The sequence below is a fragment of the Xenopus tropicalis genome, chromosome 1 (genome assembly GCF_000004195.4).
Source record: "Xenopus tropicalis strain Nigerian chromosome 1, UCB_Xtro_10.0, whole genome shotgun sequence".
NCBI lineage: Eukaryota > Metazoa > Chordata > Amphibia > Anura > Pipidae > Xenopus > Xenopus tropicalis.
In genome coordinates this window covers 173594339-173620772 of record NC_030677.2, presented here as the reverse complement: position 1 = coordinate 173620772, position 26434 = coordinate 173594339, and the positions used below count along the sequence as shown (strand labels likewise).

Sequence of the window (26434 nt, the reverse complement as noted above, 5' to 3'; positions counted from 1 at the left end):
TTGGGCAACGCCTCTACGGAAGCTGAACGTGGTTGGTCAATAAGCTTGCCAATCATTCTCCTTTTTATTCGCGCTTAGCTACTTGTTTTTATTATAGGCCGATATGATGGGACTGCATTTCCCGGCATGAACTTCGCGGCCTTGTGATGTCAGAGGCATATCTACCTTGCAGGAAGCAGTGACGTTCGGCGCACAGGCGGTTTGACAGCTAAGGTTGTCGGGCCAGGGTCGGGAAGCGAGGGGCGATGAGCAGCATGCAGCCACGGCGGCCCGATAGGTTTGACGGCCTAGAATACCGCGGCACGTCGTGGGGCCGAGGAGATGGAGACGTACCGCCTTACCAACACGGCTTCCCCGCAAGGTCATTCAGTTCCTCCGGGGACCTGTCACAGCACTGGGTAACCACCCCGCCTGATATCCCGGGCAGCCGCAACCTTCACTGGGGAGAGAAAAGCCCGCAGTATGGAGCCGATAGTAACGCTGGCCCTGCCGCCGTCGGGGAGGAGAGCAGTAGCAGCAGCAGCGGCGGCGGTGAGCAGTCTGTCAGTCAGGGATGTGCAGCTATGGGCTCCGGCCACTGAGAAGAGCTGATGGGCCCGGGCTCATTATGTGCAGCCTCTGTGCCCTGTGCCCTGTGCTACCGTGTGGCACCAGTGTGAGACTGACAGTGAGTGGCACCAGTGTGAGACTGACAGTGAGTGGCACCAGTGTGAGACTGACAGTGAGTGGCACCAGTGTGAGACTGACAGTGAGTGGCACCAGTGTGAGACTGACAGTGAGTGGCACCAGTGTGAGACTGACAGTGAGTGGCACCAGTGTGAGACTGACAGTGAGTGGCACCAGTGTGAGACTGACAGTGAGTGGCACCAGTGTGAGACTGACAGTGAGTGGCTCATACCGTGCCAGGGTCGGATTGGGCGGCACAACTACGGCCTATTCACCCCTGGGACTGGCACAGTAGCAATGCCCCCCATGCCCCTTATCAGTTACCCCCAGGCCTGCAGTCACATGCAGTTATATCATGTGTGTTGGTTGCCTTCATTTATAGTTATTAATTCACCCAATAATAGTTTATTTGCACAATGAAATTCAAATCAAGCAAATATCCAATAAATATGGATAAGGCAAAAATCAAATGTATTTGCTATTTAAAGGAGTATTTATCATTTTCTGTGTTCTGGTTGTGACCCTTGCACCAGTGTAGCAGAAGTCTATTCTGACCCAGGTCTGTATCAGCTGCTTCTGCTATGTTGTTTCATGAGTCAGAAGCAGTAGTGCGGAGATTCTAAACAATAAGATGTTGTTCAATAGTAATTACTCATTAAATAACTGTGTGTGCTCCACAGATTTTTTTTTTCCCCGGGTGGGGGTAAAATTGAATTCGCATTATTTACAATGTGCTTCAAAGCCTGTCCCAACCTTGCCCACTGTAATAGAACACTTTTTACAGAAGCTGGTATGACCGTGTGCTTCTGCAGGTATAATGCGCTGCTTCTGTGTGGCCGTCTTTTTCAGGTGAGAAACATAGGATTCAGGTGCCTCACAGAAAAACTATGGCTGAGTAGAAGAGGGGAATAATTTGCTTTCTGAGCAGAAGAACATAGATAGCATTTCTAAGAAATTCCTATAGCTTGCCATTCGCACAACAATAATGTTTTATGTGTATGGTGGCCCTCCAGTCCTGACATCTCGATATCCATGTACAGGGGGTATTATGGATATTGGTCTGTTCAGGTATAAGCCATGTTTGAAAATTTCCCAGTACATTAGAAGATGAACTGAGGAGGAGCCGCAGCTGCTTTTTACTTCCTGCTGTTCAGTTATTTGTGCATTTTGTAGGAACGTTTGTAACAATAGGAGGGGTGTTATTATGTGTGGGCCCTAATATATTCTCCATTCTTTGGCCTGTGGGCCAGTCAGGTGGAGAGTGTACCAAGTAGACCTGTGTATGGCCAACTTAAGTCAACTGCCAGTTTGATAACTACAGACCAAGTGGGCAGATTATTTACCGCTGTATGGCAGATCTGGCTGCATATCCTGCATCTTTCCTGTTGGGCAGTGACTGCATCACATAGGTGTCCACATAGGTTCCGGTTCAGGTTTTTGGCCAACTGAGTGACCTTTTAAGGCAAGCAGTTCTTTACTTGTAAGGGTAGCTTTAAGGCTCTAATACACAGGCTTTTTTTGTATATTTAAGATGTAATGCCTGGGTGCACATAAGGTCATCAGCTACTTGATTCCCTTTTATTCTATCAGGTTATACCCACAAGCAAAAATGCAACATGCTGCATACGTGGGCTGACTGGATGTTTGACATACATGCAAAATATATAATATGAAAAATATATTGTAACTTCATAAAAAATGTATGTAGAAGCAAACATATGCGTTTTGATGCCTTTCAGTGTGCATTTTGGACACCAATAGGTATGGGCTCTTAATGTAAGTGACCACTCATATTTGTACTCAGCTGTTTAATGATTTGTCCCTGTGGTAAATATCTGTACTGTGCTCGTAAACTGCTGGTAAAAGAAGAGGAACCTTCCAGCCTTCAGTACTGCAGACCTTGGTATCAATTCCAGTCAGTCAGACAGAACTCCTATACAATATATTTGGTTGGAAATTTGCTAAATAATGTCCCATGAATTTCAAGCAGTGGAACCAAGGATTCTAGCTTACGTCACAGAATGTGGCACAAGAAAACCTGATTACTTGTGCCCGCTGGCAAAGAACAATTTGTGTCAAAATGCCTGTCTGTAATTTTAATCAATGGATAAATGCCTGTAAATGTCAAAGTGCTTGAGCAATTTTGCATAGAGGTCCATCTGTAATCCCTCCGTGTGCGCCATTCAGGGTGCTTTTCATGATTAACATTGCAGGTATGGGACCTGTTATCCAGAATGCTTAGGACCTGGGATTTTCTGGGGATCATGCCTAATGTGGGTCTCCATACTTACTATACTAAAAATAATTTTAAAGATTAAATCAACCCATTATCTCAGTTGGGATCAAGTACAAAGTATGGTTTAATTATTACAATTAACACTAAATGTAAAAGCAAGGCATGGTGTGCAATAGGCATCCTGTATGAAAGAAATCTACTGTACTTGCATTTTTTATTCCTCTAAATAATGCTTTATTTTGTGTGTATCTCTTGTAGAGCACCTGAATCGATTTGCTGGATTTGGCATTGGGCTTGCAAGGTAATTCTGATATATATTTGGATGTAAATATAATTTCTGAATTATTTCTGAATATATTTTTAAAGTTATTTAATCTTTTCTAATCTGGAGATCATTGGTAACTCTGCTTAAAACTGTGTCAGTAGAGGGTGTAGCTGAAAAACCTGCTTTTATATGGTGGGCCATCTTTTAAATATTTTTTTTTTCTGTTTAGTGGTTTCCAATACTAATGATTGAAATGGAGCACCACAAATGGCAGAGGTGAAATAGCAGATAACAGATAAGCTTTGTAAAACACCATTGTATTTTGTAGATGATATCTGTTATCTGCTATGTTACCTGTGCCTATTTTCCTTTTTTTTTCCAGCTTAAATGGCTGCCCCCATGGCTACACAGCAGTTTCTCTCCTGTTTCACCAAAAAATTCCAAATTCATATATAAGTCAATAAGGGAATGTTGCGAATTTTTTTTTTTTTTTCTCAGTGCATACTGAATACATTGGTGTCTATTTTTGCAAAAACCTTTTGCTCATCATTACACTTACCACATTAATTTTTTTTACTTTTCCTTTAAGCCAGCCAACATGTTTTCCTACCTCTGTTCACCTATAAGGCTGCCTTGTGCTATAGCTGATTAGTACTCCATTCCGAAGCAGGCTAATATTGATTCCTGTTGACCTTTGGCACTGATAATTTGTTTAGAAGCATACAGCAGAGAATGTGCAATTGTGAAAGTCATATTTACAAAAAATTTTCAATAGTTAATGTACACTTTACTGTCGCTGTGCAGCTACAGGAAGCTCAGTATTTTTTCTCTGTAAATTAATGTAATGTTTCTAGCATTTGCATATTAATGTCTTTAAAAGACATTCAAAGATTACTAGCAAAAAGAAGAGTTTGATGAATATTAATGGGACCCCAAAGTTCCTAGCATATATTTATTATAACTAAATATATATATATATATTTTTTTTTTAATGTGTGGTTATTTTTCATACAGAATTTGCTTTGATTGTCCACCATTGCAGTTCTTTATTTATTTGTTTTCTGCTTCTTCAAGTCTTTTTACAGAGAATGTTTTAGCCCATCCATGCATTGTATTGCGTCGGCAGTGCCAGGTAATGCATACTTTTCCACTGTATTTTTTAATGTTTAATATGTCCTTCTGGTCCAGATGTTTTTCTTATAAGCATTGGAAAGAACTCCTTTCTTTTCTTTCAATTATACTTTGTCTGTGCAGTATTTTTCGGAGCCAGTGGGACGATTTGCCGAAGTCGCGGAAGTTTTCTCTCAAGTTTTTTTCCGCGACTTTCGGCAAATCACTGCGCCGTGTATGCCATCCCACCGGAGATTTACATTCTCGCCAGTGGGATGGCATTTCGGAGAGATAAGTCACCCACGACAAGACAGTCGCGCAGCAACTAATCTCCCGTGTGTCACAGCCCTACAGGAGAAGAAAAGGTTAAAACTAAGTAAACTTTATCAGAAACGTCTATTGTGTGCACATGGGCTTCTCTCTCAGCTCAAACCCATGAGCCTGCACTGCTCGCTCCTCTCTCCCCCTCCCCTCCCTGCTGTATCTGAGCTGAGCGCTACAAGCCAGCCAGGAACACAAGGGTGCAGGAGAAGGAAGTGGCATCACACCAAGCTCATATGGCAGCTGCTAGCTTTCTGAAGAATAAATACAGGGTTCTAGCTTGCACTATTGTGGCTAATCTGTTGGCAATAAACTGTCTTAGTAGCTTCCCTTTTACTTTTAAAAGAAGCCATTAAAGACTAATTAAATTGGCCGAACCTGATGGATTCTGCTGAATCCCGAACCAAATCCAAATTAGCATATGCTAAATAGGGTTGGGAAGGGTTAAACCCCCCCTAAAATTTAACCTGGGACCATGGATTCGAAACCGAATGCATCAAAAAAAGGCTGCATTCGGCCTGAATCCGGGATTTGGTGCATCTCTAATATATACATATATATAAAATTTGCAACATACTGCAAGTTAAGAAGATTTAGTTGCCTGGAAAGCTTGCAGAGATACCTATCCCAGTTAGTCCAGTAATAGTATCACATAAACCGTGTGTCCTGTCAAATCCATGGGTAATAGTACAACCTTCCACACACAAGGTCAGCCAGCCTGCATGTCTTCTGTGCTTAAAGGAGAAGGAAAGGCTAAGTCACTTGGGGGTGCCAAAATGTTAGGCACCCCCAAGTGACTTAGAACGCCTACCTTGTACCCCGGGCTGGTGCCCCCGTACGGAGAGAACAGCACCAGCCCGGGGCAGCTGCCGGCGCTACCTGCTTCCTCCTCGCATGCGCCGGCCCACGGATTTCGCCAGCAGCGCGCAAAGGAAGGAGGAAGCGGTGTCTACAGGTGCCCCGGGCTGGTGCTGTTTTCTCCTAACAAGGGCACCAGCCCGGGGTACAAGGTAGGTCATGTAAGTCACTTGGGGGTGCCTAACATTTTGGCACCCCCAAGTGACTTAGCCTTTCCTTCTCCTTTAATGTTAGAAGTATGACGAAAAGAACTTTCAGTGGAAGATGGCATTATCGCCTTTGGACATGCCAGCTGTGCCTTCCACACCTGCTAACATATTTGTCTGGAATAGAATAGAAGTGCAATTTTGAAAAGAGTTATAGGGTACGCTACATACCTGTGACTTTAGTAAATAGGGTTTGTGATGCATGTCAATCGATTATAACAAGTATTTAGGAGGTCTTCTCTGATGAAGTGTCAGAATTATCCTCAGATAAATTATCCAGTGATGCAAAACTCGGAGAAGGAAGCCTGAAGCCCGGCTGAATAAGCTCATGTGAAAAGGGGTTATATTTTCCATTTAAGTTTTTAGTGCAGTTAAATATGACATGTATGCCAACCTGATAATGCCGTACACAAGAAAGGAAGTTTCTTTTAGTGCAAATGAATTTTTTGCACAGTAAGAATTGTAATGCAGTGGAATTTTCCTCAGGAAACATTTATAATGGCAGATATAATGGGTAGGTGATGGCTGACAGCAAATATTTTAGACTGATGTGGTTCGCCCACATAGAAAGCCTGTATAGACAGCCGCTTCCCATTTTTCCAAAGCAAATACTGTATGACAGATATTTTCCCCTTGTTTTTATTTAATACGTATGTATATACTGCTTACAACCCCCATATAAATGTTGCATTTGTATCTTTGGTATATATTGTGTTTTTAAGTTAAGTATCTTAGCATAACACTAGGTGGCAGTGTTACAATGTATTTAAACTGCATAGTTGTCACATAAGTGTCAAAGATCTTGTATACAAGATATTTTTTAATACTTTGATTTGTATAGTGGTTTGATTTCCTTTTATTTGCTTGTCATAAAGAACTTCAATCATGGACAGCATTGTAGTATTTATTAATAATAGAAAATACTCTTTTTGTCCATTTGTGTTGCACTGACTGCATTGGTATTACTATTCTGCGTAATGTTATTTATATGTTTTCTCTTTAGGTGAACTATCATGCACGGAATTACCAGTTGTCTCCATTTAGTATTGTTAATATTATGTACAGCTTCACTAAAACACAGGTATGTTTAAAAGCTTAGTTTCTTGCCTTGATCATTACATTACAAACCATTAAAATTATATGTCCATCAGTTTATTAATAATTCTAACTAAGTGACTGGTCAGCCCACTCAAAATAAATACAATTAATAAATAGTGTTAAAAAAAAAAAAAAAATTCCAGAAATAAATTTATGAAAAATCTCCCAAGCATGAATTCATAGTTCACAAAAATTCAAAGGTATACTTTTCAAAATATATCCTGCAGAGGCACAGATAGGTGATGCTAGAGAAGCTGTATCAAGTAGATATTGTGGGGTAATCGGTGAATTCATAAATAATCACCAAGTGCTGTTAATTGAGGGAATGAGGAGTTCATCACATTTGTCTAAGGCTAATGCCAGATGTGGCATTTTTACGCTGCGTGTCTTCTAATTCTTTTGGCGGCTGAAAAACGCACTATATCATCATCCATAGAAATAACTTAAACAGTCTCGATGGAAAAGACACTATGCGTAAATACGCTAGAAAACGCGTTACCACGGACTTTTCATGCATTTGCCGAAATACGCCGTTATTTGCACAGCAACCTATTCCTATGTATACACAAAGGCAGCTGCCAGACCTTGCAGAAATACGCTGCGTTTTTTCCTATTTCACACTATTAGCACCATGGGAAACGGGATTTGCTACGTCACCGGTACTAGGCTGAAAAACACCATAGTCAGGGGCTGTGTGGGTTGTGCAGCGTTTTTAGGCGGAGAAAATACACAGTGTAAAAACGCCACGTCTGGCATTAGCCTTATGCAGGGTTTGCCTTTCAATTAAAGGGGTTATTTTGCCTAATGGCTTGTTTGTAGCTAATAGATGAGAAGATGAGAGAGGAAGTATCTCTATATATTCCACAAGGGGCACATTTACATACAGGGCAGTTTTGCATTAGTGCAGTAATCCATATAAACTACTTAGTGGTAAGAAACAGAAAGCAAATATCCAACTGATGGATGATTTTCTTTTATGTTTTTGTACAAAATTACAGGGCTTCAGAGCTCTTTGGAAAGGAATGGGAAGCACATTTATTGTTCAGGGCATAAGCCTTGGAGCTGAAGGCATGCTTAGTGAATTTACTCATTTACCAAGGTAAGGTTTCATTTAAGAAAAATAATCTAGTCTAGATTTGCTTAATTACTTTACTCATTTTTCTTTATTACTGCTTTTATCCACACCTGGTGCCTGTGCCTGTTAATTTAATGTGTGTTTTGCTCAGCATACTGTTAGCCAAGCTTGTACAAAAAATTGTGATAGTTCATTAATTGCAAAGGAAGAACAACCCAAAAGTGACCAGGAAATGTTTGTGCTGAGAACTAGTAGTAGCCACTGGATGCTCTGTTTGGCTATAGTGGAGCATAGAAATTCCCACTATCTTTGTATCACTGCGGGACATATTTATAAAAGTGGGTATTTAAGTTAATGTAAAAAGTTGTAAAATTTGGTGAAACTGCAATACCAATTTATAAAGCTGCAGCATTTAAACTGGGTTTTCTGGGGATTTAAGGTGAACTACCTATTTTAAAAGGAAACCACACAAATCTAGAAAACTTGTAGAAACTAGTGGTGTGAAAAATGTATGTATGTTACACTGTTTCACACCTACCCTGGCCTCTACCCCAGATAGACTTAAGACTCAGACACACAGGTATTTTTTTATGCATTTGATGTGCGTTTGAGACAGAGGTTTGAGAGCACCTAAATACATCAGCTAATTGATTCACTGATTCACAGTTGAGTTTATGGCATTTGCGGTTCATCCCATTTTTTTAGATGACAGGTGCTATATTTTCTTGTGCTTAAATACGATAGAATGGAGGGTTGTGTTTAAAAAATGCATAAAAACACAGTACAGTAACCTTACACAACTTTTTAAATTTTTTTTAAACTGGCAACTATACAGCTGATTCAAAGCATATAAAATGTATAGTGAGGGATTCTGTAAAAAGTGGCACAAGAAATTGTATGTATTCAACAGGGCTGTGGAGTCGGTAGATAAATTCTCCGACTCCTCAGTTTCTGATACTTCCGATTCCGACTCAGACTCCACGACTCCGACTCCTCAGTTTTTGATACGTCCGACTCAGACTCCACGACTCCGACTCCTCTGTTTTTAATATGCTAATGTATTTTATACATCCAGGAAGGGGAAGGGGCACTTAAAACACAACTGAACTGATAATAAACTGATAGACAATTTTATCTATACTCCTACTCCTAATGATTTCCCTAGAATCCCATAGTCATGTTTAAAGTTTAAGCTAACATTACAGGTGAATTACAGCAGTTTTTCAAATGTTTTAAAGCTTCAGTCTTAAAGGAACAGTAACACTAAAAAATAAAAGAGCTTTAAAGTAATAAAAATATAATGCACTGTTGCCCTGCACAGGTAAAACTGGTGTGTTTGCTACAGGTAAACTACTATAATTTATATAATAAGCTGCTGTGTAGCCACGGGGGCAGCCATTCAAGCTGGAAAAAAGGAGAAAAGGCACAGGTTACATAGCAGATAACAGACAAGTTCTGTAGAATACAATAGTGTTTTATCTGTTATCTGCTATGTGCCTGTGCCTTTTCTCCTTTGAATGGCTGCCCCCATGGCTACACAGCAGCTTACTTATATAAACTAATAGTAGGGTTTCTGTAGCAAACACCCCAGCTGTACCAGTGCAGGAATGGCTGCCCCCGGGGCTACACAGCGGAGTATTTATATAAACTATAGTAGGGTTTCTGTAGCAAACACCCCAGCTGTACCGGTGCAGGAATGGCTGCCCCCATGGCTACACAGCAGGGTATTTATATAAACTATAGTAGGGTTTCTGTAGCAAACACCCCAGCTGTACCAGTGCAGGAATGGCTGCCCCCAGGGCTACACAGCAGGGTATTTATATAAACTATAGTAGGGTTTCTGTAGCAAACACCCCAGCTGTACCAGTGCAGGAATGGCTGCCCCCGGGGCTACACAGCAGGTATTTATATAAACTATAGTAGGGTTTCTGTAGCAAACACCCCAGCTGTACCGGTGCAGGAATGGCTGCCCCCGGGGCTACACAGCAGGGTATTTATATAAACTATAGTAGGGTTTCTGTAGCAAACACCCCAGCTGTACCAGTGCAGGAATGGCTGCCCCCAGGGCTACACAGCAGGGTATTTATATAAACTATAGTAGGGTTTCTGTAGCAAACACCCCAGCTGTACCGGTGCAGGAATGGCTGCCCCCGGGGCTACACAGCGGGGTATTTATATAAACTATAGTAGGGTTCCTGAAGCAAACACCCCAGCTGTACCAGTGCAGGAATGGCTGCCTCCGGGGCTACACAGCGGGGTATTTATATAAACTATAGTAGGGTTTCTGTAGCAAACACCCCAGCTGTACCAGTGCAGGAATGGCTGCCCCCGGGGCTACACAGCGGGGTATTTATATAAACTATAGTAGATTTTCTGAAGTAAACCACACAGTGCAGGGCAGCAGCACATTATATTTTAGTTACTTTTATACACTTTCATTTTTTGGTGTTACTGTTCCTTGACACTATTGACTATCCATTCCCTTCACGTATACAAGTATTTCTAGTCCTGCAAATTTTTTTTACTTAATTATTTATCAGTGAGAGTTAGGCTAGGTTCACAGTGGGCATTGTGTTCCCTGTAACAGAGAAACACGACGCAGTGGAGCTTCCGCACCTTAACTGCGTTACATCCCAGTTAGTGAAGCATACAGTCAATGAAAAGCATGCTTCATGGTCGCTCAACGTGTTTGTTTATGCACTGCGTGCATTGGGCTTTATTCTTATAGCAGAGAAGTAATTAATTATGACTGTTCGTGAATTGGGACATTTAAACTTGCTTTATTTTTTTTTTTTTTATTCCCATTTAAATTTAGTAGGAGTCGGAGTCGGTTCATTTTTTGCCGACTCCAACTCCAAGTACCCAAAATTGCCTCCGACTCCACAGCCCTGGTATTCAAAACCTTTTGCTATATCTATAACTATTTACAAAAAGCAATGGCATTAAAAATGACCATTTTTTTTATGTTCTTCATAGGGAGCTTAATCATAAATGGAATCCAAAGCAAATAGGGGGACATCTTCTTCTGAAAGGGTAAGTGCTTAATTTTGTAAGAATCTGTAATAAATATTTAATGGACATCTTTGTCTTTAAATATTACAGTCCTACCATATCCAAACATAAGGATATTGTACAGGAGGATGATAAAAAGAAATGTGAAACTAGAAAGGGAAGTTTGAGAACAAACTTTATGTTGATTTGAAAAACGTGAAGTTACTGAGTTCAATCTGATTGGCTGTTGTTGGCTCCACCCGGTTTTTGTAACCTCGGATCACAATTATATAGTAAAAACCACTGTGCAAAATTTAGGGACTCTGGTTTTAATAGTGTCTGAATGGCAGCAATTTAAATGAGTCGATGAGTGACATCTGTTTGGCAGTTGGTGGCTCCGCCCACTTTTTTAACCTGAAACTGCAGTTACCCAGTGACTAACTGCAAAGTTTAGAAACCCTAGGATCAATTGTTAAAGAATGGCAGCAGTTTAGATTTAAACCAATAAAAGTCAGTAGGTGAATTGTGGTTGGTGGGTGTGCCCACTTTTTCTGTCCTTGAGTTGAAGTCACGCAGTGACAAACATTGGGCACCCTGGCATAATTAGTGTACAAATGACAGCATTTTATATTTAAGACAATAAAAAATGGATGAATTCTGATTGGTTGTTAGTGGCCCAACCCACTTTTCATATTTTTTAACTGCAGTCCACCAGTGACCAGTTCTGCAACGTTTGGGGACTCGGGCCAAAAATTGTGGGACTGACAGCATTTTACCAATAAAATTCAATAGTTGAAATATGATTAGCTGTTTGTGGCTCAACACAAACACAAACAATCATGACATTTTCATTCAGGCTGACCCCATGACTGTGATTCAAGTTTGGGGAGTGTAGCCTCAAAGCTGTAAGATTGGCAGCAGTTTCAATTTCCCCACTAAAGTCAAGGGGTGAAATTTGATTGGCTGCTGTTTGCCCCTCCCATGATTATGTTATTTAAGTTTGGGGAGTGTAGCTGAAGTGGCAGAAGTTTGAAAACCTTCCCTCTCAAAGTCAATGGGAAAATTGGGGTGTTGGGAGCGGCACCACAAAAAGACGGGGGGGCGGGATCACTTAGAAAAGCACAAGCAACCTGCTCCGCTATAGGGCAAAGAAGTGTGGAGAGTTTGGGTGTTGTACCCCTAAAACTGTAGGAGGAGTAGCGCTTAGAAAATGGGGGGCATTAAGAATAATAATAAGAAGAAAAAGCTGAAGTCGAACAGTATATTGAGTTTTTCAACCCAACATAATTAATAGCTTCATTTAGACCTTTAGGAGCTAAGGTATTCAGCCTCCATATCCAAAAAATTCCCCTCCTGCAAATGTTTTTGTTCTAGATTCCCTAGCCTAGTGGAACCATCTCGAGTACCATCCACCGTAGCAAAGAAATGGAAAGGTTGCTTCCGACAATGTCGACTAACATAAGTCTGTTTTGTTTTGACATTACGTATAGCACTTCTGTGCTCATTAAGTCTTTGTCTGACCGTTCTGTTAGTTTTGCTGTTAGTACGCAAGGCCACAGGGACACTGCAGTAGATAAATTAGTTTTGTAGATATACACGTGGAATACCTTAATAGTTTAATCTGGGAATGTTGGCTGTGAGACAGTGGGCCCTTTTATAATGCAGGGGTGGCAGTGGTCGGGCCCCTGGGGGGAATGGGAGGATCCTGCATACCCTGGTCTGACCCTGACCAGTGTGCACTGGAGTAAAGTCACTTTTTTCTACAACATTTCCGGAGTGCTGCTGTTTTTTCATTTTATCCTGGTCTGACCCTGATCCCATCTTCAAAAAACTCTAAGGCTAAGATAGAAGCTGTCTCTGCTCAGTCCATTTAAAGGAACAGTAACACCAAAAAATGAAAGTGTGTAAAAGTAACTAAAATATAATGTGCTGCTGCCCTGCACTGGTAAAAGTTGTGTGTTTACTTCAGAAAGTCTACTATAATTTATATAAATTGTATGTATACTGCCATATGACCCACTATATTGCAGCCTCTTTATTAATGGTAATTCTCATCTGTGTATCCCTCTGCTGTATACTGCCATATGACCCACTATATTGCAGCCTCTTTATTAATGGTAATTCTCATCTGTGTATCTGCTATGCCAATAACTTTTTCTGTTAGGCCTACCTTGATTTAGTACTTGTGATAGCTGTGTCAAACTCACATCTGTGTCCACTCCTCAGTGAGCAAGAGATATTTTTACAGCCCCAAAACTTGGTTCTGGTGCTTGTAAAAGTCTCACAGCCTGCTTACTTTGATCCCTGAGTGCTTAACTGATTAATTAGTCAATTAGATTCTGGCTTTCCCCAATCAACTGCATATAAATTCAGATGCAGCCTTGGGGATGGCACTAGTGTCAGGCACTGGTGCTACCATTTCCTAAGTGCCAACATTTCACAAGTGCTAGGAAGAAGGGAATGGCAGTTAAACAAGGCAGTTGGACAAGGCACTGACAAGGCTACAAACTATCTCCTATCAACACTGAACAAGGTGGAATCGCAAGAAAACAACTTTGCTTATTCATGGTAGTTTGTTATTTCCTATCCCAAAATGTTTTATCCTGCCCTCCTCCTCTTTGCACTTTCATGTTTCCTAAAACATCTCCAGCCACACCCTCCATCCAGTCAGAAAGGTATAACAATCACTGCCTCTCTCCTCTCCTCTCCTTCCCTCTCAGCACATGAAGTTTTTAAATTGCTCTGCTCCGTAACCCCAGTTAACTCTTTCTCCTCATATAAAACAAAAACGTACAAATCCCGCTCTCACCTTGCATTCCTCTCCTTCCTGTTACTCGCTGCTGGTGACATTTCCCCCAACCCTGGCCCTTACCCCATCCCTGTTCTGTTAGGGACACGTTCCCCAAACCCACCCTGTACCCCTCTGAAGTACAGGACCCTTACCCCTATACCCAAAGCCTCTATTCAAATTTCCTGTGCCCTCTGGAATTCCCGCTCTGTCTGCAACAAACTCACCTCCATCCATGACCTTTTCATCGCTAAATCGCTTAACTTGTTTGCAATAACTGAGACCTGGCTTTCCCCTACTGACACTGCCTCACCTGCTGCTCTGTCCTTTGGGGGGCTACACCTTACTCACACTCCCAGGCCTGGAAACAGGGCAGGGGGTGGGGTAGGGCTCCTTCTCTCCCCCCGCTATTCATTTAAAGTCCTTCCACCTCCTCCTTCTCTTTCATTTTCCTCATTTGAGGTTCACTCTATTAAGCTCTTCTCCCCTGTTTCGCTTCGCATTGCGGTCATATACCGACCTCCTGGACCGACCTCACAATTCTTTGACCACTTCTCTGCCTGGCTTCCTTACTTCCTTTCCTCTGACTCCCCATCCATTGTACTAGGTGACTTTAACATACCTGTTAACAATCCTAATGCCCCTGCTACCTCTAAACTCCTTTCACTAACATCCTCCTTTGGGTTATCTCTGTGCTCTGACTCCCCCTCTCACTCTAATGGAAACTCCCTGGATCTTATATTTACAAAATGTTGTTCTACCTCCAACTTCACTAACTCCCCTTTCCCCCTCTCTGATCACAATCTGCTCACATTTCACCTCTCGCTAACTCCCTCTACACCCTCTGCTGCCCCCCAAACATACACATACCGAGACCTGCAATCCCTAAACACGTCACATCTCTCTTCTACCTTTGACTCTCTTCATTCTAACATCCAAACTGTCTCTTGTCCTAATCAGGCTACCTCTGTCTACTACAGCACACTCACCACTGCCCTCAATGTGCTTGCTCCTGCCAAGACCAAACGCGTGAGGCCCAAACCACTCCAACCCTGGCACACTGCTCATACCAAATCCCTCCAAAAACAGTCACGTACACTTGAGCGCCGCTGGCGCAAATCAAGGTCAGAGTCAGATTTCTGCAGCTACAAATCTGCTCTGCTCTCCTACAACACCACCCTCTGCCAAGCTAAACAAACCTACTTCACTGCACTTATTAACTCCCTCTCTAAAAAACCTGCACAACTCTTCTCTACCTTTAACTCTCTGCTGTCCCCTCCTCCGCCACCTCCGTGTGCTTCAGTCACTGCTCAAGCTATTGCTGAGCACTTTAAAAATAAAATTGACACCATCCGAAGTGACATTGCACAACTAAATCCCCATAACCATTCCCCTCCCTCCCCAGTCTCTTCTTGGCTCCTTCCCCCCAGTGACTGAAGAGGAAGTCTCAAAACTGCTGTCTTCCTCCCACCTTACTACCTGCCCGCTTGATCCCATTCCTACCAAACTTCTACGTAATGCCAACCCCTGTCTTATCAAAGCCTTAACTCATCTATTCAATCTCTCGCTCTCTACTGGAATCTTTCCCTCCCAACTGAAACATGCACTTGTAACCCCTATTCTGAAAAAACCCTCCCTTGATCCTTCCAATCCTACTAACCTCCGACCTATCTCTCTGCTCCCATTCATCTCCAAACTGCTTGAGCGCCTAGTATCCAACCGACTGACGCTATTCCTCTCTGACAATAACCTCCTGGATCCCCTACAATCTGGTTTTAGACAACAACACTCCACCGAAACTGCTCTAACCCGACTAACAAATGACCTCCTTTCGGCTAAAGCCAAAAAACACTACTCGCTACTGATACTTCTCGATCTCTCTGCTGCTTTTGACACTGTGGATCACCCTCTTCTCCTCCAGACTCTCCGCTCTCTTGGCCTTCGTGACACTGCCTTATCCTGGTTTTCATCTCATCTCTCAGATCGATCCTTCAGTGTCTCTTACAATGGGGAATCATCTTCTCCCTTGCCTCTTTCTGTCGGGGTTTCTCAAGGCTCTGTCCTGGGCCCCTTACTATTTTCTCTCTATACCTCCTCACTTGGCAAATTAATCAGTTCTTTTGGCTTTCAGTACCACCTCTATGCTGACGATACTCAGATCTATCTTTCCTCTCCTGATCTCAACCCAGAGCTTCTAACTCGCGTCTCTTCCTGCCTGTCCGCTATCTCCACTTGGATGTCCCAACGTTACCTCAAATTAAACCTCTCTAAAACTGAACTGGTTCTCTTTCCCCCATCCAACGCCCACATTGTTCCCGAGGTATCTATAACGGTTAACAATTCTACCATCACCCCATCTTCCCAGGCCCGGTGCCTTGGGGTTATCCTTGATTCTGCCCTGTCCTTCACCCCTCATATCCAATCACTTATCAAATCATGTCACTTTCACCTAAGAAATATCTCCAAAATCCGATCATTTATCACCCAAGATGCTGCCAAAATTCTTATTCACTCTCTTATAATATCTCGCCTGGACTACTGTAACTCCCTATTAATTGGCCTTCCCCTCCAAAGACTGTCCCCTCTCCAGTCCATAATGAATACTGCTGCCAGGCTCATACACCTCTCCAACCGCTCCTCCTCTGCCGTGCCACTCTGCCAATCCCTGCACTGGCTTCCCCTACCATCCCCTCACATTTAAAGCAGTCCATAACTCTGCCCCACCCTACATCTCTGAACTCATCTCTAGGTACCATCCAACCCGCTTGTTACGCTCCTCTACTGACCTGCTCCTCAACTCCTCTCTCATTCCCTCCTCACACGCTCGCATTCAAGACTTTGCAAGGGCTGCCCCCCTTCTCTGGAATTCGCTCCCACAAACTGTCAGACTTTCTCCCAATCTCTCTGCCTTCAAGAAATCTCTAAAAACACATTTATTTAGAGAGGCTTACCCTATTCTAGTTTAGCAATACCCTGTGCCCCACCTCTCACAACTCTGGTCATGCCCATTCCCACACCTTGTGTCTCAACCCTTTCTCCTTGTAGATTGTAAGCTCTTTTGGGCAGGGCCCTCTTCACCTCTTGTATCGGTTATTGATTGCTTTATATGTTACTCTGTATGTCCAATGTATGTAACCCACTTATTGTACAGCGCTGCGGAATATGTTGGCGCTTTATAAATAAATGTTAATGTAATGTATAAATAAGCTGCTATATAGCCATGGGGGCAGCCATTCAAAGGAGAAAAGGCACAGGCACATAGCAGATAACAGATAAAACACTATTGTATTCTACAGAACTTATCTGTTATCTGCTACATAACCTGTGCCTTTTCTCCTTTTTTCCAGCTTGAATGGCTGCCCCCGTAGCTACACAGCAGCTTATTATATAAACTATAGTAGTGTTACTGTAGCAAACACACCAGTTTTACCAGTGCAGGGCAACCGTGCATTATATTTCTATTACTTTAAAGCTCTTTCATTTTTTAATGTTACTGTTCCTTTAAAGCAAAAGAAGGGTAACAATTAAAGGGGCTATTCACTCTTCACCATTTTGTTCAGCAACTCTCCAGTTTCAGCAGTTATCTGGTTATATTGCAGGTGGTGTAAAAATGGTCTCAGGGTAGCTCCATATATGACTTCATTCTTCATATTTTAGACATGGAATTGATGGTATACAAAAAAAAGTACAGGTTTGCTACAAACATATTGTGGGAGCTGGAGAACATCTAAACAGTTGTTTAATGCTCCTACTAGGGATTATTATTGCAAGCTGACAATGTAAGCACACCCTATTGTTTCTAATTGTAATCCTTGGCTTCTGGACCTTTGCGTGGGACATAACTTTATAAATATGCCGATTCTCTCTTTGTAATAGATTTTTTGCATTCATGGTGCATGGAATTATTTCCCATGTAAGAGCTACAACAGAGTTCTTTGATACCCTACATTTTATGGGGGAGTGTAAATATTTTACACAGCTACTAGCCTTTAAGAAATAGGTTTGATACAAGCCATTAAACTAATCTTGATATTTTCAAAAAACAGAATTGTATTTTTGCACTCAAAAAGGATCTTTAGGGGTTATGTAATAAAAGGCACCAAGTTTGGCCAGGAGCAGTGATCAATAGCAAGCAATCAGCAGGTAGAATTTATAGGTCACCTGTTCGAAAGCAAAGACAGAAAAAAAAGCACATGTTCATTGTGTGTACACTAATGAAAGTGTATGGAATTTCCATGCTATGGCCTAGAGCCATACAAGTGCTGTTCAAAGTGATGTTCAAAATCTAACTACTTGCTTAGTGGTTGCTACTGCTAACTGCACTGGTACTGATACCGTAGCATGTTTTGGAAATGAGCCCCAGAGTGTGTGTTACCTTTTTATTGGAATCTGTCTGTGTGCTCCCTGCTTACACATCACAAATGAATGCTGAATTTAAAAACTCTTATTCAGAACACTTTGGACCTGTCATTTTCTGCTTAAGTTGTCTTTCCGTAATTCCTCCATAGCCTAAGTCTGCTAAAAAATAATTTAAACATAAAATAAACCCAGTAGGATTGTTTTGCCACCAATATGGATTCATGCAGCTTAGTTAGCATCAAGTACAAGGAAAAGGGAAATAATTTAAATAATATGAATCATTTCATTAAAATGGGTGCTGTGGGAGTTGGCCTTCCTGTAATTGGAGCTTTCTGGATAGCTGATGCCCTGATGAGGGATGCCATATCTGTGTATATTTGGAGGTGACCGTACCAGACAATAAACAAAAAAAAAGTTGCTAAAGAATTACTGTATAAATGGTTAATGAGTATATTTATCTATTTTCGAGTTTGTCTTTCTAAATCAAATAAACTTATCGAATGCTCACTTATTTATTAATAAGGTAATCTCCTTTGAATAAAATTTGAATACATACAATTTTTCAAGTTTAATACGGCCTGACTTTGCAACTCCCATTGGCATCTATAGAAACTTTTAGACGGTGAATTTTTACATTCCAGTTTCCAGGTTTTTTTCTGAACATTCCATTTTACCAGATATTCGATTTTTTTTAAACATAATTCAAATTTAAGTTTTTTAAGCCCAAGAAAAATTGAATCATGAAAATAAATCAAAGTCAAACAAGTTGGTAAATCTCCCCCTAATTGTAGGTAAGTACAAAAATGTGATAGTACATAAGTCTTCACTTGTTTTGATAACAATTATATTTATATAAAAAAATTGCCAAAGCATAAAGTATGTCCTGTGAAAATGTATGCAATCTTCTGCCTTCCACATCTTGTTTGTCTTTACCAGCTATATATATATATATATATATATATATATATATATATATATATATATATATATATATATATATATATATATATATATATATAATATAGTTTATTTCTGAATGATATAATTAACTGTATTTGTTTATTTGCAGATTGGTCTATGTTATTGTAACTCCCTTTTATTCAGCAAGTCTAATTGAAACTGTTCAGGTAATTTCCTACGTTTCATTTCATACATTTTATGTTCCTTGCTCCATGTTTCTCTTATACTGTCAATTATTCATACCCATAAGTGGTTTTATTGCCCCTTAAAAATGGAAATGGAACTTTTTTCTGATTTGTACCGCTAAGGCATTACTGCTTTGAAGATGTGGCCTTCCAGCTGTTTAGACCTGTTGGTTTTTTTCCCAATCAAATCGGCTGCATTTAATCCAGCAGCGCATACCTTTATTTTCCCCCATGTACTTTCACTGACAGCCGCCTTCAGGGAGTCTGAGCTGTAAATTATTGCTAATCAGCTGACTGTTTGATCTGAAGTGGAAAGTGCTGAGCAAATGAGTAAGTCCTGTCTTTCTGTAAGATTTGTGAGTGGAAACTAGCTGTGTTAGGGGGCAGATATTTAAATATGTGGAATTTTGTGTGTATAGATGGAAACATAAGCCTTCTAGCCTTAGGGAGGAGAGTGTGATTCAGGACTGTAACCCACTACCTGCAAAAATTAAATATATTTATTGCAATACACTAAGCAAGCTTCAGTAATCAGGTAGCGTTTTTCTTATAATTTCCTAATCTTTAACATGCAAAATACAAAAAGTTTTAAGGGTTTGAGTATAGGTTGCTAAAATATGTACAATGCATACAAAATGTAAATATAACTTTGAAAACCTTTGAAAGCAATACACACTGGGCTAATCTGAAGCAAAGGCTTATTTTGCTTTGATCTCACTTTCCTCAAAGATCTGTTGTGACTTGCAGAATAGACGTTGAACAGCAATTTTTAGAACTCATTCAGTTAAAGCGCATACAGTTCTCTGAAGAGAAAGTAACCCTTTGTAATATAAATAAAGAACATACATCTTTCAACAAAATAGCCTCATCACAGGATATATTTTCTCCAAGTACCACACATTTAAAATCTTCATTTAAAAAATAAGATATTTATTTGACATTACTGCAACAGATATATAAGGGATATGAAGTAGACGATATCCAGTGCACCAACTCTATAAGAAAAACCTAATGTAGTATCTTAACAGTTTACAGATATTTCCTAATACTTCATGTGCAATAATGGTTATTTAAGCAGCAAAATGTACAATGTCATCCAAATCAGAGCCTACCCAATTTGTTAAAAATATTATTTGTGAGTATGTAACCATTGGAGTGATGATAGTGCCCATTGCTGCCCACCCATTATAATGCAATGTGTATGTATTTTATGCATCATGAATATAATTGCACCTACACAGATTGCACACTAATGTGCGGCTTTCAAGAACTCTCATATTTTTTATGTATATGTTCAGTGTTCAGTATAAAAGAATAATAACTGTACCAACAGTAACTAACAACTGCAAACATTATCACTGTTTTGGTTTTTTACACCATAAGGTGTATAAGTCCTCTCCCATGGGCGGTGAAGTGCCTGATAACACCTTCTTCACTTTACTTTCAATCACCATATGTAAAACATTATACATAGTGCAATTAAATGGAAAGGCAAGGGGCAGGTATTGTGCTGGGGTGGGGGCTAGCTGATTTTTTAAACAAGAAGCTGGGCAGGCTGTATTGACAGCTGGAGGGAAGTTTACAAATATGATTCCAAGAACCCGGAGAGTACCATTATATGCAGTGAAACAGTGTAGTTTTATTGAGACATCTTTTAGCACAACATGTTTCGGCTCACCAGCCTTCCTCAGGTGCATGGAGGGAAGTTGCCTTCTCAGATCGCTGATGGGAACTGATTGCAAGTAATATATTTAAAGGAGAACTAGAACCTAATGTGAATATGGTTTCACATGTTGTATTTTATATGCTGGCGGGATGGCAGACGCGGCGGCGCGATTTTGCGCAAATCGCCGAAAAAGACTCGCGAGGCTTTTTTGGCGATTTGCGCGAAATCGCGCCGCCGCGTCTGCCATCCCGCCGGCGACTTACATGTTCGCCGGTGGGATGGCAGGGGGAAGGCAACTCGGGGAGATTAGTCGCCCGCGAGCAGGGAGTTTTGCCGCGGGCGACTAATCTCCCCGTGTACCAGAGCCCTGACACTCACATGCTCAGCTGTTGCTAAGCTTAGGCGTGGTTACAAATCAAGCAGAAAATGAGGCTGGCCTGTAATATAAGCTGATGCTACAGGACTGCTTATTGAATTCTGATGCTAATTGCACTGGTTTCAGAACTGCCATATAGTAATTATCTGTACTAATTACTAATCAGTCCTGTTTTGTGACAATTATGTTCTATATATACAGTATATTGTGAGTGGGTCCCTAAGCCCAGTAAGTGACAGCAGTACAGAGCATGTGCAGGGAATCAGCAGAAAAGAAGATGGGGAGCTACTGGGGCATCTTTGGGGACACAGATCTTCCCTGCTAAAGGCCTGTGGTTGCCTTGGGCTGGTACAGAAACCCAAAACATAATGAACAATATTTTTGTCCTACTACTTTAGCCATAGTTGTCCTCTAAGTGTAGATACTGTTTCAAATGAGGAACAAAATGGTTTTATAATTTTATTTGGTTTAACTATTTTTTATTGCTTAATGTCTTGGCAGTGAAATCACTGATCTTAGCCTCAGTTGAAGCACACTGGGTGCCATAGGCAGTTATTTGCTTACAGACTAAATAAAATGAACACAAGTAGAAATTATTGATAAGGTACGTTCAGGGTCCCTGATCCAATGGGAAAGTCAAACCTGCCCAATTGACATCTGGACAATTTTTGGCCAGATATTGGTTGGGTAGGCCCATCAGGGGTGCTCATACATGGCACATTAAGTTAAAATCCTGCCAAAAGAAGGGCTGAGGGAGCAGTAAGAGGAAAACAGATGGCAAATAGAAGGGAAGGCATGGTTGGTTCAAACAAAACTGAGCGTGAAATCAAAGGGCAATGGGGATATCAAGGAATAAGGAGAAAAGAAGGTAAAAGAAAGATTTATATAGTCAGACACGTTTCTCACAATTTTTTTTCCTATGTAGAGTGAGATTATACATGATAACCCTGGAATATTGGATTGCCTAAAAGAAGGAATTGGCCGAGTACTGAACCTGGGCGTACCTTACAGCAAACGACTGCTGCCACTCCTTGTTCTCACATTTCCCACTGTGCTTCATGGCATTCTTCACTACATCATCAGCTCCACCATCCAGAAGTGTGTTCTGTTCTTCATAAAGAAAAAGAGTCCTGCGCAGCTTCCAGGAGATGGCTCAAATGCCGTGCAAAACAAACTAGAAGATTACTTCCCAGAACTCATAGCTAATTTTGCTGCAAGCCTTTGTGCTGATGTTCTGCTCTATCCTCTAGAGACTGTACTGCACAGGCTTCACATTCAAGGAACACGTACTATTATAGACAATACAGACCTTGGCCACGAAGTTGTCCCAATCAACTCCCAATATGAAGGACTGAAAGACTGTATAAATACCATAAAAAGGGAAGAAGGTGGACTGGGTTTTTACAAAGGGTTTGGCGCTGTGGTGGTACAGTATACACTTCATGCTATTGTTTTACAAATAACTAAAATAATTTATTCATCTGTAGTGCAAACTGCTAGCTAAAAGGATGTATCCACTGGAACAGCATGCTTTCGCCATCTTGTTTTATACCTACCCAAATGAAACAGGCATTATACCCGCAAATCTGTTTCAGGATATGCAATCTGGATTTGTTCAATGGGTGGAAACACTTGCAGAGTTTTAGATTTTCAAAACAGAACCTTAAATTGTTGTCCTGTTAAAAAGCAGCACACAATGTCTTACTGCCAGTGCTGCTAAACTACATGGCCTTTAGTAAATGTGCATCTTCTTTGTAATTATCTTTTTGGGCATCAGAAATGTAAAGTGATACCTAAACTGTTTAAATCAGTGTCCTGTTAAATTGACATTCTCTCTGCCAATTATTTGCTTACTATTACCACTATTTGATAAGGTCCTGTGTAAATAAATGTTAAAAAAATCAAGTTCTTCAGACAATTATTGAACATATCTCAAGCAGCAAATATCTACATATAAGCATTTACATTTTTATTTTTTTTTAATTCTGGCACTGAAGGGCTTCTAAACTTAAGAATGCAGACTTATATTTGTAACACTGGTAAGAGCTTGACAGAAGCAGTGCTTTATATAGGGCTGGTGCCACCCTAGGTTGCAGAAGTGACGTCACGTGCACGGATACATACGACATCGCTTCCAATGGAAGTGACATTACATGTGGCTGCCAGCACTGTGGGAACCCTCCAGCTCCGCCGTCCAATTCAGCCAGGAGGTATCTGGGGAGAGCTCTTGCTCTTTTCTCAAGGTGGCCAAATTATTTTATCTTTGACTGATTTGGCCACTGTCATTTGCTGATCTAATCATTTGGGCCCAGAGGCCAACATTAGACCATTCATCTTTTGACAGTGGATTTTAATCCACTGGGAGAGTTCTACAACACAACATTTCTATGACTTTTATGCTTTGTTTGTCCACTCCCATGGCTGTTGGTTCAGGACACAGAGGCATTTCCTTATTACCTGCTTTATATCCTGGTTTGGCCACTTGAGGGTAGTACTATCACAAATTTATTTGGCTCACTGGTCGTATACGTTGTCCCTGGTCCGCACCCAATAGGGGTTTAAAAACCTCCCAGTAGACAAGTGGTTAGACAGCAAGGGTAGTACTGACACAAAGCTCCCCTTGCTGCTGCTCTGACAGCATGTCCATTGTGCTAACTTTATCATTGCTGTGATAGATGCTGGTCTACTTGCATGTCTTAGAGCACCCGTAACAGCACTGATAGGTGAAGAGACAAAGCATGGAAACACGAATCTTTCAAAATAAGCATTTTGATGTGTGAGCAGCATTAGGAAACCGAGTTCTAAGAAGCCAAATTTGTAGGCAATTAGGTCACAAAAACAATAAAATACTTGACTGTCAAAATAGAACATTATGAAAAATCATGACACCAAATGTTAAGCAAGCAAACTATACTGGCAAAGAAGAAAGGTAGACAATGACAGGGACAGACAGACAATCAGCAGTGTAACTGCTAAACCTTAAGCAACAACCTTTAGAATTCCAACAAATACATTCTACAAATTGATTATTTTGCTTGATTTGAAGCAGTTGCATGTTTTCTGTTGCATAGTTTGAATGACATGATATCCGGTCAATTGTTTTTCATTCAGTGCATTATTCAAGGTGTTGCTGAAATTACTGGCTCAACAAAGGACGGTATACTGTACTTTTGAATGTTATTTAATACTACTTAATTTGGAACTTTATGAAGCTGTAACATTTATAATTCTTTAAGAAAGGCTGTTGTAACATGCATCTGTATCATTATAGGCATTCCATGGTAGGGCAGGGATATTCACACACCCTCCAATTACACAATATTTTGCAGGAACAAAAATATGCTAATGTACTGCAGTATGTGCAAAGGGAACCTGGGCTACACCAGGTGTAAAATGGGAGGGTTTTACAAGTCTTATCTCACTGTCCCTTGTCCCTTAGACATAACTTGTACATGATGCTAGACCAGGGGTGGGCAAACTTTTTGGCTCAGGGGCCACATTGACTAACAGACAGGCCGGACCGGGCCGGGACAGCATTACGCCCGGGGCTGCCATCAGAAATCATGGGGCCTCTCAGCTCCCCCCCAGCATCCCCCAGCTCCACTTTCCAGCATCCTGCAGCTCCACTACCCAGCATCTTGAAGTTCCCTACCCAAGTATCCTGCAGTTCCCCACCCCAGCATCCTGCAGCTCCACCCCCAGCATCTTCCAGCTTCTCCTCAAAATCCTCCCACCAGCTCCTCCCAGCATCCTCCATGACCTGCGGCTCCCTCCTCCAGTGACCCGCTGCTTCCTCCGTCCTGTCCTTCTGTTCCCCGGCTCCCCAGTGCATTCTTTTATATGGTTGCGCCCCGTGCGTGCTGACGTTGTGCGCATGCACGGGGCGCAACCAATCAGGGCCTGTCATTCTTTTAAAGGGGCCGGAGACGGCGGGCCGGATTGAAAGGGCTATCGGGCCGGATGTGGCCCGCGGGCCGTAGTTTGCCCACCCCTGTGCTAGACTCAGAAAAAAAGACTTAGAAAAAAACCTAGACTCAAGCACTTTATTACATGTGTACACATGCAAGTTTTTGAGGGCAATGGCATGCTGGGAGAAGGGCCCTTCTTCCACCTGTATCTCTTGCTTAATGACCCTTAATTTTAACTGAGCTTATTTAAACAAGTGGTACTCTCCCTAACAATCAAGGGAGAGTATGCCCAATCGTCCCCTGTATGGGCCAACTGGGTGTCTGTATTACATTATTACTGGTCTCGCTCCTACTCGAGCACAGGGCCCTGTACTTTCTGCTTTTCTTTAATAACATAGTAAGTGGAAAAAAAAAATGTTTTATATATGGAAATACAGTAAATGACATTAGAGCACCAGAATCCAAAATGGGTAAATATGGCTTTCTGTTCGAAACTGCCAAATTTCAAAGCTTTCCTTTGTTTCTTGAAATCCCAGCATGGATTTCAACTAGTAACATGCGCACAGTGTCAGACTCTCAGACTGGTGTATTTCGGGGCTCATGGTAAGTGAATCAAGAACCCCCCCACACTACTGGTCAACAGCAATCTGCACCCTCCAAAGTGATGTGGGCCCTATTAGGACCAGGGCCCATCAGATTGTTTCCTAACGCCCTGTTGGGCCAGTCCAATGCTGTCAAGTAGCTCTGTAGTTCTATGGGGGACACAGATAAGTATAATATATTCACTAGAAACTTTCTCATTACATCATTCATTAAGCTACAGCTAGCATGATAATGGAAATACAAGGTAAAAACATTTTATGTACAAGATTGTATGAATTAAACTTTTACTCAGTGTTTTACAGTGTTTTAAAATGTTAATGAGGCTTTTTGCACCTATTGGGTGAAACAAGGCAAAACAGAAAAGCTTAGATGTAATCTGTCAGAATTACACTGAGAATTACTCCATTTTGAAAATGTCAAAAATAATGTTGTTGAAAATGTCTTTAAACTGTCTTTCTTTCACCAAAAACTGAAAAGTGACAGTTGAGTCAGAATTTAGGCGGATTTCTGTTTGTGAATAAGGAGAAAGTGTTTTACTCCACTAGACATAAAAAGCTGTATAGTACAACATGAAACCCAAATAAATGTTTTTATTAAAACATCAATAACTGTTATAAAGGTATTTAAATATGCCAGCTGTCAATTATATACTGCCTGCCCAACCTTAATGCCTCAGGCATGGAGGTAGAGCAGGCTATTACTTTCACTTTCTATTCAGCACTTAGCCTAGATGTCACTGCACTCCTCACATTCCCCCTCCCTG

General features: G+C 41.2%; 1 protein-coding gene across 2 annotated transcripts; it reads left to right on the top strand.

Moving 5' to 3' along the window:
* Nucleotides 1-64: 64 nt before the first annotated feature.
* slc25a46 (solute carrier family 25 member 46) lies at nt 65-23065 on the top strand. Of its 2 annotated transcripts, none has more exons than XM_031899694.1 (8): nt 65-528; nt 3161-3203; nt 4242-4299; nt 6666-6743; nt 7759-7859; nt 10812-10868; nt 19043-19100; nt 22086-23065. In XM_031899694.1, the coding sequence occupies exons 1-8, from the start codon at nt 246-248 to the stop codon at nt 22662-22664; spliced, it is 1257 nt and encodes a 418-aa protein (XP_031755554.1). In that variant the 5' UTR covers nt 65-245; the 3' UTR covers nt 22665-23065.
* The last annotated feature ends 3369 nt before the right edge of the window (nt 23066-26434 follow it).